The sequence below is a fragment of the Mus caroli genome, unplaced genomic scaffold (genome assembly GCF_978045245.1).
Source record: "Mus caroli unplaced genomic scaffold, Mus_caroli_1 scaffold_11, whole genome shotgun sequence".
Lineage (NCBI taxonomy): Eukaryota > Metazoa > Chordata > Mammalia > Rodentia > Muridae > Mus > Mus caroli.
This window is the reverse complement of record NW_028227266.1, coordinates 52,840,379-52,851,941: the sequence shown is the minus strand read 5'-3', so window position 1 is coordinate 52,851,941 and position 11,563 is coordinate 52,840,379. Positions and strand designations below refer to the sequence as shown.

Sequence of the window (11,563 nt, the reverse complement as noted above, 5' to 3'; positions counted from 1 at the left end):
TATTTTTATTTAGATTAAAATATCTTGCTGGGAAGTGGCAGCACATGCCTTTAATCCCAGCACTTTGGAGGCAGAGGCAGGCGGATTTCTGAGTTCGAGGCTAGCCTGGTCTACAGAGTGAGTTCCAGGACGGACAGGGCTATACAGAGAAACCCTATCTCAAAAAACAAACAAACAAACAAACAACCACCCAACAACAAAATCTTGTGGGTGGGTTCAGTGGGTAATGGTGCTTGCTGTGCAATCTATGGAACCCATCCATGTAAGGGTGGAGAGAACCAACTTCCGAAAGTCCTCAGACCACCACACAGCGTTCATGCTTCCCCCAGTACTGATAAATCTTAAAACAAGATTTAATCTCGTGTCTTGTAGTGGCCCCCATAGGCTTGCATGATTGACTACGCGGTGGAACTTTTTAGGAGGACTGTCACTGAGGGTAGGCCACTCCTCATCTGCCTCTGCCTCCTATTCACTGTTTGAGATGTGAGCTCTCAGCTGTTCCTGTCACCACACTGTTGCTCTGCCGTCATGAACTCTAACCCTCTGGAAACAAAAACCCAATTAAATGCTTTAGTTTATAAGTAGCCTTCCTTGGTCCTGATGTTTTACCGTAGCCAAAGAAAAGTAACTAATACACATAAGTAGTGTATGTCATATGCACATTTACACCGTCTGTCACAGTTTCAAAGAAAAGGAAAGGAAGGAAAGGAAAAGAAACCTGGGGTTTTATTTCCTTAAAAGAGGAGACTGGGGAAATATGGCATCTCTGGGCCTACGTCTCTATAGGATATACATAACGAGAGGTAGGCATTCCATAATGGAATGAGAAACACTGTATCTTTATCTAAAAATGTAAACCAATTATATGGGAAAACCAATACTATTCAAGAGATCTACAGTAGGTGCTCTGTGTGATCTACTGCTCTTACCTCATCTTGTCACCCAAAATGTCCCTACCCATGCCTGCTGGTTGTGAAGCCAAGGAGGGCTGTAGCCTCCTTCATGCTGACCCACTCTTGATTCCCTGTGAAGCCTCATCTGCAAGAAGCATGCGCTCCACGTGGCATTTTTAAAAGACCACGATGGAAACAGCCTGACTCCCAGAGTGAGGAATAGATGACCATTTCAACCTTTCTGTAGCCAGTCCAGCCCTTATGGAGCAAATCCAGATGTATAGAAGGCAGAGAAGCAGCAGGAACTCAGAAAAAGGGAGATACCAGACCACACGAAGTCTTGCTTGGCCCTTTCATGTTGGCTACGCGCAGTTAGTACCTACTGGGTAGAGTTGTCATAATATTCAAACACACAAGTCTCTAGTGTGGCCAGCTCCCCTCCTCTCAGGGGAGTATGTTTCCTATCCATTGCATATCAGTCTGGGACCTCTCCATCTTCAAGGGTCTCCCTATCTGTTCTACTTTGTACCTTAGGGCAGAGAGCACAGATGGCCTGTAATCTCTGGTCCCAGGTGCACTGGAGTAGAGCAGGAAGGAAAGTTGCTTGTATGTGGGACTTTAGGAGGTTCTGGTCATAAACATGGGCACATCAGGACTCCAGAGACAACATGTAGCCCAGCATTAGGCTTCCTCCTATATCTGACCCAGATTGAGCCCAATCTCACACATCAACACCTGACGGTATTGAGACCAAAGGGAACAGTGTTTTAGGGAAAGCCATGGATGGCATCACAAGAGTGGGCTCAGGATGGGCACAGGTGTAGTACTAATATCTTTGGATGGGCATGAATATCTTTGGAGAAGCAAAGCCTCCTAGGAACAAGGTGGAGGGAGCTTTGGGCTGGGAGGTGTGAGGATTCCTGTACATGTGTCCCATTCACTCTTGGATGGGGGCCTTAGGTGTCTACCTCAGCACAGTAAGAATGCTTGAGGGTCTTCTGGCCTTTTCCAGGCCCCAGCGCTCTGACCCAACCTTGCTGAGAGCCCAGGTAAGTGAACTCAGGGATAAGAATGGGGTTTGGTGGAGACAAGGGGTATAGACAAGGCAGCTGCCAAGCCAGCAGCCATCCTGGAGGGATGTGGGTCCAGGGAAGTCAGATTCACTTAAGTCATCTCTTTTTTAAAGGTTGCCTTATGTATCTGTCCCACGCTGGCCTCCAAACTTGGTGTGTACTCCTTCTCAGTACTGGTATTCCCAGCATTTCCCACTGAGCCCAGTTTATACTACACTGGGGATCAAACCCAGGGCTTCACACATGCTAGGCAAACACTCTACCAACTGAGCTGCTTCCCAGCCCCAGCTTTTAGGGTGAAATTTACCCATTTTCAGAAGTAAATATTGGCAAGTGTGAAAGCTACTGTCTGTGCTTGCTTGCTTGCTTGCTTGCTTACTTACCGTCTGCCTAGCTGTGGCCTGGGAAGGAGTATCTTTAATAGGATCCCCTCTGGGGCCCTGATCACTGCTCCTCCACATTCTCGTTGCATTGCGTAATGGACAAAATGAATGGTACTGATCAAAGAGAGATCAGGGTCCTTCTCCATGTTCAAACCCAAGTTTTCGACTGTACTGTCCCAGGGTCTGTCTATGTAATCCTGGTTGTCCTGGAACTTACTACATACACCAGATGGGCTTCAAACTCACAGAGATCCTCCTTCATGCACCCTCAGAGTATATCAATTAAAGGCACTTACCACCACCACCATGCCTGGCTTTTTTTTTTTTTTCTTTAACAATAACAGTGTTTTTCATATCCCCATTGCTCCTGCAGGGCCCCTCCCTCAGGCTGCAACTCTCAAAGGTGTGTTGACCTCTCCTTCCCTGACTTTATTTAGGCTTAGGAGTCTCCGTCCGTTGGCACATATAAGCAGTCCCTTTCTTATGTGCTCTCCCCAATAAAGGTCTTGGATTGTGCTGCCCATTTTCCTCCTAGGAGTCATCATTCGTGACTAATTCAGCTTGTGCCTGCTGATGGATGCTCTGTGCACTATGGCTAGGCCGACGGGCCAAAGAGGAAAAACTCTATACAGGCCAATACAGCCCTTCTTTGACTCCCACGCTGAAACAGAAGCAGCCACCTCTCAAAGAAAGAGTCCGGAGATGCAGCCAATCAGTTTAATGACTGGTACAATCATGCAAATGCCAAACCAAGGGTACACAAGGCAACAGGAGCCTGAGGGGAGGACACTACAACATTGTCATAGGGAAAATGGGGTTGCCTAATATTCATGGGGGAGAGGTGTGTGGAGGAAAGACCCACTGGCAGTGTGGGGCCACGACATACTCCTCAGGGGAGTTTGCATCCGGTCATGAAGCAGGAACAAGCTGGCCACCTTTACTCCCGGACATAAATTCTTGTGCACACCACATCATCGGCGCCAAATGTCTGCCCAGAAAAGAAAAGGAAAACCAATCAAGACAGATGCCTGTGCAAAACTGTTTAAAGCATTTCCCCAACAAGATGAGTGACTGCCCTGTTAACGCTTCATATCAGACGTTAACTCTTGGAGCTGTGTGCTCACGCTAAGTGCTCAAGGCACGGAGCAGGCATTCTGCCCCATGCTCCCTCTCAGCAGAGAATTAACTAGGGCATAGAATTCTGTTATACACGGTCCTCCTTTGCTTCCAGAACCTATGACTGCTGGCCTAAGACACGTGAATTTCCGGCTTTAGTTTTGAAGTGAGACTGAAGGGAGATGAATGTCTTGTTGGATATTTCTGAAGGGGCTTCTGTGTCCTTTCAAGTGGCTGCAAGAGAGTAAAGGGCTTGGGCGGCTGCAGCCAGCTAGATTGTGCTGTGGAGATAAGACAGAACTGCATTCTGGGAGGCAGCCATCTAGCCCGGGAGACAACAGCCTGATGTGAGGATAGCCTGCCCTCTATACACATGGGTTTTACACCTTCACAGTCAACCAAGCACAGATTAAAAATAGTCACTTAAAACCTGCACAGATCCTAAACATGTATAACTGCTTTTCATGTTACAATTCCTTAGACAATATAGTATAACATATTTCATGGCACTTATATGGTATTGGGTATTATAAGTAAACTAGGAATGACTGTAAACTTGGAATGAGGCAGGAGGCTGTATGTAGGCCAAATGCTACACCATTTTATACAAGCAACTTGAGGAGCATTTGAGCAGTTTGGTCTCTGCAGGGTTCCTGTAACAAACCCCCACGGATGTGGAGGTATAGCTATAATACTCATCATCTCTAAACTAAAACATTAGTCCCAGATGCAAGAACAGAACATCGACCTTCTGACATCACTCTGCAGCCACAGCGGGGCAAGTCTCTCCCTCTCTTGGTCTGCTCAGGATTGCGGGGAAGGGCGACTTTGAACAAGTTGATTCTGAGGGCTCTTTCCAGCTAAGATTCTATGGCTCTTTGTTGGCTAGAGGGAGCCTATCAATCCTTCCACAGATGGGAAGGGATACTTATCTTCTGGTGCTTGAAATGGTAGCACCTGTATCAGTAAGATGTCTCAATTTCCCCCAAATACAAATGACTCACAGGCCTGCTCTCCTGGACTCTCACAGTCAGAACAGGGAAAGCAATGCCTATGTGCAAAAAACAAACAAACAAACAAACAAACAAACAAACAAACAAACAGACCAAAAAGGCTGGGAAGATGGCTCAGCAGTTAAGAGTACTGGCTGCCCTTTCAGATCAGGGTTTGCGTCCCAGCACCCACGTGGCAGCTCACAGGTATCTGTAACTCCAGTTCTAGAGGATACAACACCCTTCACAGGAACTGTCACACATACTGTAAAAGACTTACAACATGCAGGAGGCAAAACACCCATACATAAAAAAAATAAAAGTTAAACAAACAAAAAACAAAGACAAAACCTCTCCCCCGTTGACAGCCTGGATATGGGTATATTTATATGTTTATGTGTTGAAAGGCCTGCATCTTTCTGATTCCCCAAAAGGCTAGAAAATTCAAGAGAAGCTAAAACTATTGTGCTGAGGGTTTAATTACATCAAGTTTTTTTTTTTTAAAGATTAAAAAAAATCTATTTATCTTGCTATGTTGGGTCTATTTATTTATCTTGCTATGTTGGGAATAGAATCCAGGGGTCTTGCCTGAACTAGACAAATGTCCTATCAGCCCCATTGTTTGATTTTAATCAATATAAGAATGGGATGTGTTTCGGATCCTTACCCTTGGAGTCCTTAGGGACCAGATGCCCTTGGGATATTTGCTAAGGAATCCCGTGCTCCTACAGTGATTATTAGGGAGTTCCGACAAGATGGGCACTTTTAAGGGCTTTGTGTCTACCATCTTTCCCATTAGTGAGGAGTGCAGATATTCTACGTCCTGGGCACGTGTTGGGGATTGGGATGGAGTAGATCTCCCCTCATAAATCTACGTTTTAGATGTTTCGCCCTAAGAGCCATGCTGATTTCCCAGAGTTCCTTGAGTTTATGGCCACATAGCTCTCTGGAGCTTACTCGGGAGGAAAAAAAATTAGCTTCATGACATGGGAAGAAAATCCCACATTTCTAACTCCAATTGAAAAGCCCTTTCAGCCTCCCATTGGATACATTTATGCTCGCTTGGAGGTTCCAGAAAGAAACTCCATAGAGTATTCCCCAGCAATGTGAGGGAGTATACTCGGTTTTCAAAGGGAGATGATTTACAGCCCATGGCAATTTACTGCTGGCTCTGGGGACACTTATTTCAACTTAACTAAAGTTACTTACCTCTTCTTACATGAAGATTACATCTCCCAACGTTTCAGATTTATTAACGATAATAACCCTTGAAACAAAAGCCCACATTTCACATCCCAAATGCCAAGAAATAATGCTCCCTCGGAGGCTTGTGTATACGCTCGCTGAGCCAGGGACGATGCCTGCGAGGAACTGCCAAGTGGGGGTAGCAAGGGACAAAATGTGGCGGAGCCCTTCACTGACTCCAGCTCTTCAGTATCCCAGTGGTGACCAAAATCCCGCTTTTTCAGTGTAAACTGAAATCCTGTTTAACTCTTAGCTAGATTCAAGAACTCGACCATCACATCTCCATTCCTTGCCACCTCTGGTTCCCGACAAAATGCATGTGCCCATCTCCCTAGATTTCCAAGTCTCAGCCTCAGATTGCTCTCTGAGTCCATGAGGCTGGAAACATTAGCCAGGTTGCAAATTAAGCCAGCCCTTTGTCCATGAAAGAAGAGCTAGTTAAATCATCCTAGGAAAGGACAAGAGGTGAGGAAGGGGGAGAGATCAAACAGCCTCCGAGTAACAGACAGCTCAATTTAGGGGCTTCTTGCAGGCTAAACGTGTAATTTTAGGGCTGAAAGGAATCTCAGGGGCTGCAGCTCAATCTCTCCGTTAATAGGGGCTTTACACGGAGCTTGGGAAGAACAGAGAGGGTCCATGCCACGGTCACCCGGGGTGTCTTTCCTCAGCAAACATCTTAGGCTTCAGAAACTCTAGGTAATGGGGTCAGGGAGCCTCACAGGGGTGAGGTTAACAGAACGACTAATGGAAAACAAAGGATATAAGTTCCTAGGCACCCATAAGGACCTATTCTTTTTCTAGCATGGGGTGGGAGATATCAGTCAGTTCAGAAACACAGGGGCCATAAGTAGGGGCTATTTTATCAGTGAGCTACCCCCCTTTCCTCTGAATAAAACTGGGGAAGGTGTGAATAAGTTAAACCCGTTGGGTTTTGTTGTTCTGTTTGTTTGTTTGTTTGTTTGTTTGAGTGTTTGTTTGTTTTGAGATAGGGTCTTGTTCTGTAGCCTGGAACTCCTGACTTTTCCTGCCTTAGCCTTCAGACTGTTGCATTACAGTGAGTTACTGGAATGGGGCAGACAACATAAAGGCTTTTAACGTGCCCTCACCAGGTACATTTTGCTGTGGGTATTTAAAATGTTTACTCTAGGCTAGGTATGGACACATGCCTTTGATTTCAGTGCTAGAGAGGCAGAGACAGGCAGATCTCTGAGTTGGAGACCAGCATGGTTTACAGAGTGGGTTCCAGGACAGCCAGGGATACACAGAGAAACCCTGTCTCAAAAATTACAAAACAACAACAACAACAACAAAACCCCAGAAGAAACAAAGACAAACAAAAAAAGGTTTCCATGCCCAATGCTTTTCCACAGTGCTCACCTTTCTGGCCCCAAAGAGCCCACCTTTCTACACCAGTATGTCCAGACATTTCCAAAATGTCCTTGCCTGGCTCCTGGGGGCCAGCAGAATTTTAAGATGGGAGTAAAAATATTCTGTACGGCTCTGACATGATAAAATTTTATGAAACTATCCTAGCAAAATGGGTCATGGTTGGGGGGGGCAGGGGAAATCTCATTTTGTATAAGGTGAGGGGGTTTCACAGAGTCACAGCATTCCAAGCCACACCAGAGAGGAGACTGGGTGTCTCCCGCCACTGGGCTTGGCATAGAACAGTTTGGACAAAGGTCTGGTAATCAAATCAATCTCAGATATGACCCTGCCCACTCAGGTAACCCTCCCACCTTCACCTGCCAATCATTTAACAAAGGCTTCCTCTGGTTGACACTGTCCATGGGAGCTTTCTGCTCACATTTTAACCTGTGCAAATGAAGGGCACGGCATCTTCTCTGCTGAGCCACACAGAGTACAACCAGTGAGTACAAGGACAGTACCTGCCTGGCCCACCTCTGAGGGTCACCATGGGAACCCTGGGATTGCCTCAGAGCAGGGGCCCTTACCAGGATTAGCTCATCGTTGGCCAGCTCTCGGGTCCAGTAAGTTTTAGGGCCATCCCCCTCAAGAAGTGTCTGCGTGCAGTGAATCTTGTTCTCATTCTCCCACGTGGGTAAACTCTGCAGGCAAGAAAACCATTAGTGATATTAATTACAGTCTCGGCAGCGGGAGGGGAGGAACACAAAGAACACCGGAGAATAATTGCTAAACAGAAAAGCAACACATGGTCTCTGACGGCAGGGCACGGCATCTTCTCTGCTGAGCCACACAGAGTACAACTCAGAGTGTTGGTCATGGATTTATGGGGCATAAGTATACCTTATAGCACACAGACACAGGCACCCTGGAGCAGCAAAGCCTTAGGCATGTATGCTTTACGTCTCCAGGAATAAAATTCAGAGCACACAATGATTCACTTCCATCAACACGGTGAGCCTGTCCAAACAATTTGGACCTCAGTTAGAATCACAGAACGTTACAGCCGTTGAGACGGTACGTTTGCATTGGCTCTGGTGGCCTGCAGACGAGAAGGTGGGCCCATGGCCAGTTTCTGGACTAACACCTTCCTTCCTCCAGAATTCCTCATCAGAATAGCACACAGCCTGCTCTAGTAAATCGGGGTGTCTGTCTCTGTGGATAAAGATGTTCCCACTTTCTGGTTACATCTTTCTAGAAACTTTTTTTTTTAATCAAGCCAAGGTGAAGTCTCTTCAAGGGGTTGGAGGTGACCAGGCAAAAGGGAGTGTCCCTATAGCTTCCCCAGTTTCTCCCCACAGCACAGTAAGATACAGCTGGGCTGGGAGGTGCTGAATGTATGCATAATCACTTTTTAACTAACACATGGGACTCCTTCATTAGACAGGGAGTGGGGGAAGGGATGGGAATTTTTAAGCCCCACTCTCTCCAGGGTGTTACATGATTCTTTTGTTGTTCTTAAATCAGAATTGCCCTCTCTGGCAGTCGACAGGGTTAGATGGCTCCAAATTGAGCCCTGCCTCTGGTCAAGCCAACTTCTCCAGTAGATACCCTTCCTTCTCCACTCTATTCCTTTTTTTTTTCTTTTTCCCCTCCTCTGATGCTGACGATGGAACTCAGGGCCCACCACATGCTAGGCACATGCTAAGCACATGTTCCACCACTGGGCTGTGTGCCAGCCATGTCCTTTTCACTGGTTGTTATTTTGGTTTTGTTGTTTTTTTCAAACAATGTGGTGACTTGAACCTCAGGTTTCACTGGCTTCAAGCAGGGATCAAATTTGATGGGCAAAGATTGTCTTATGAGTGAGCCTGTAACTAGGGCTGTGTCTCTCTGTCCTTCCAAACCAGAGTCACAATTGGATCAGACAGGTATGGGCTAAGGAAAAAGAAAAGAAATAATTTTGCATTCTTTAGAATATTGTTACATTACAAAAACCAAAATTTTCCACTCTTTGGGTCTGGCTGTCTTTGAGCTCACAGAGATCTGTCTGTCTCTGCTTTGGAGTGCTGGGATTAAGGGACTGTGCCACAATATTTGGCTTCATTTGTAAATATGTTAGAACATTGGGGAAGCTGGCAATATTGACTCTGTGATATGAAGACTCTGATACTAGCGAGCTCTTGGAGGAGAGAGGAGAATCCAGGCAACTCGGACCCAGCCTGGGCTATAGAGTGAGATCCTGTCTCAAACAACCAACCAAACAAGACAACAAAATGCACAAAACAAAACCCACAAAACCCATGACAGAGAAAGGGGACATTCTTTTTAAATGAGATAGCACAGCAAATGTTATAGATACTTAGTCTTTGGGTCATGTCTCAGGAAAACAAAACAAAACGAAACGAAAACAAAAACAAAACAAAACAAACAACAACTAAACTCTTCTCTTGCTTGTTAGATATAGTGGTGGATGCCTGTAATCCTAGAACTCCAGCGGATGACGGAGGAGTATTCGGAGGTCACCAGGTTTACACGGAAACTGCAGGCTACCCTAGTCAGGGCTGCATAGCAAGCCCCAATTTCTCATAAATCTCTCTCTCTCTCTCTCTCTCTCTCTCTCTCTCTCTCTCTCTCTCTCTCCCTCCCTCCCTCCCTCTCCTCCCTCCCTCTCCCCTCTCTCTCTCCCCTCTCCCTCTCCCCTCCCTCCTCTCTCTCTCTCCCTCCTTCTCTTCCCCTCTCTCCCTCCCCACCTCTTTCTGTCTTTCGCCCTTGAGGACTTAGAAAGGACATTTAGTACATTGTCTGAACTAGAACGTGCGTTGCTTCTTTTACTTTTGGAAGAATCTCACCATTCCCTTAAAGACCTCGGTTGAACACCGAAGGGCAGGAAGAGGTGACCGGTGCGGGGTGTGTGTGCACGAGCGCGGGAGTGGGGGGTGGCGATCCGGGCTGTGCAACTGGATCCGAATCCTTGCCCTACAGTCCAAGGACCCAGGGGGCGGGGTGCTAGATCAGCCACTTCACCTATGACAGGTAAGTAGGCAGCTGCGCAGAACAGGAGGCAGCAGCGGTCCCAGGAACCTCTCTACCCATGCAGCCAGAGCTAGCGCTGAAGGCGCCGCTAGCGAGGCACTAACCAGGACCACACAGCCACCCAGAGCTCAAAGCAAGCGCGCGCGCCTTTTGGCGCCCGGGTGATAGTATGAGGGGAACCCCGGGTAGGGCTTTCTCCTGAGCCCAGGACCATCAGGTCACAAACTTCCCGTGACACACCCTGCAGCGGGTCAAGGGTTTTAAGGGGGTACCCGGGAAGGAGGTGCGGTCTCTGGAGCCTCACCCTGCATTTGCGTCCGTCCACTGTCTCTTCCTCGAAGCCCTCTCCGACCTTGAAGTTGATCTCCGTGGTGCGCACAGTAGTGGATGTCTTGATGTAGAACTGATCCCCGTCTTGGCGGATCTCCACGTGCGGCTTAGACGCAGCCGCCACGGCCACCTTCCTCAGCATGGCGTTCACACCTGCGCAAGGAAGCATAGATTCGGGTCGCTGGTCCTCACCCACTGGTCTCCCCCAGACCTGTTTGGCACTTCCCAAATCCTCTGGCTTTAGACGGGGGTCTTAAATTAGTCCCACTTGTCTCTGTCCTCCCTTGGGTTTTAGAGAAGAGAACCCGAGGCTTAAAGACGGCAAGTGGCTTTCCTGAGTTACCCAGGGCTTTCATGGCAAGATCTGGTTTTTTAAAAGCCCCAGTTTAAATTCCCTGCTCTTCACTGTGATCTAGCACGAGATAAAGGTGGGACCGTCGAGAAAGGCGCCAAATGTCCAGCAAACGTTAGTTGAACCCCCTGGAGTCGGAGCCCGCTCTCCTCTGCGACCCGTATTTGGGGGTGGGGGAACCGCAAAGGAAACAGAGATTCATCACTCGGTTGACTCCCTCCTGCCTGAACCTCCCCAGGCCACCCTCTCTGGGACTCGGGCGCCTCGCAGCTGCTTCTAACAGACCGGACATACTCTCTGCACCAGCTTACCCAGCGCCTTGAGGAGCTCGTCGAAATTCTCGCTGCTGCGCATCTTCCAGGTACCGGCGAAGTTGGGCATGGTGGCGGTGGTGTTGGCTGTAGCGGCGGCGCGAAGGCAGCGGCAGGCACCCACCTCTGCTGCGGAGCGGTCGCACGCGGCGTTGCAGAGAGACTGGCGTTCTGCGCCCAGCCGCAAGCGCCTTGAGTCGCTAGGGTAGCGCCCCCCCCCCCCGCCCTCCTCGCCCTTCTGGGGCCCCGCCCTCAGGTCCCGCCCCTGCCCTGCGCGCACGCGGGGCGGGAGGTGGCCCACGAGGGGTGAGCCCGACTCCCCGCCCTAAGGCGCCCCTCACCATTCCTCATCTTCTCAGCCACTAGTGAGGCAGCTTGGAACTTGCTCTCCCCTGGTGCCTCCTCCACCACACCGCCCACATCCTGTTTTAAACTGGGTGGTGGGAGAGGGTTTAATGAAGCTAGGT

General features: G+C 48.3%; 1 protein-coding gene across 1 annotated transcript; it reads right to left on the bottom strand.

Moving 5' to 3' along the window:
* Positions 1-3,052: 3,052 nt before the first annotated feature.
* Positions 3,053-11,282, bottom strand: Crabp1 (cellular retinoic acid binding protein 1). Its single transcript, XM_021172820.2, has 4 exons — positions 11,097-11,282; positions 10,408-10,586; positions 7,658-7,771; positions 3,053-3,337 (listed from the first exon to the last, which is right to left on the bottom strand). Exons 1-4 carry the CDS (start codon positions 11,164-11,166, stop codon positions 3,287-3,289), a joined length of 414 nt encoding a protein of 137 aa, XP_021028479.1. The 5' UTR covers positions 11,167-11,282; the 3' UTR covers positions 3,053-3,286.
* Positions 11,283-11,563: the final 281 nt, after the last annotated feature.

Excerpts from the sequence above, each read along its gene's own strand:
- Crabp1 (XM_021172820.2), bottom strand. The coding sequence starts at position 11,166 with ATGCCCAACTTCGCCGGTACCTGGAAGATGCGCAGCAGCGAGAATTTC. Across the intron at positions 7,772-10,407 it reads TGGACGGACGCAAATGCAGG|AGTTTACCCACGTGGGAGAA; the intron begins GTGAGGCTCCAG and ends TCTTGCCTGCAG. Across the intron at positions 3,338-7,657 it reads CCAACGATGAGCTAATCCTG|ACATTTGGCGCCGATGATGT; the intron begins GTAAGGGCCCCT and ends TTTTCTGGGCAG.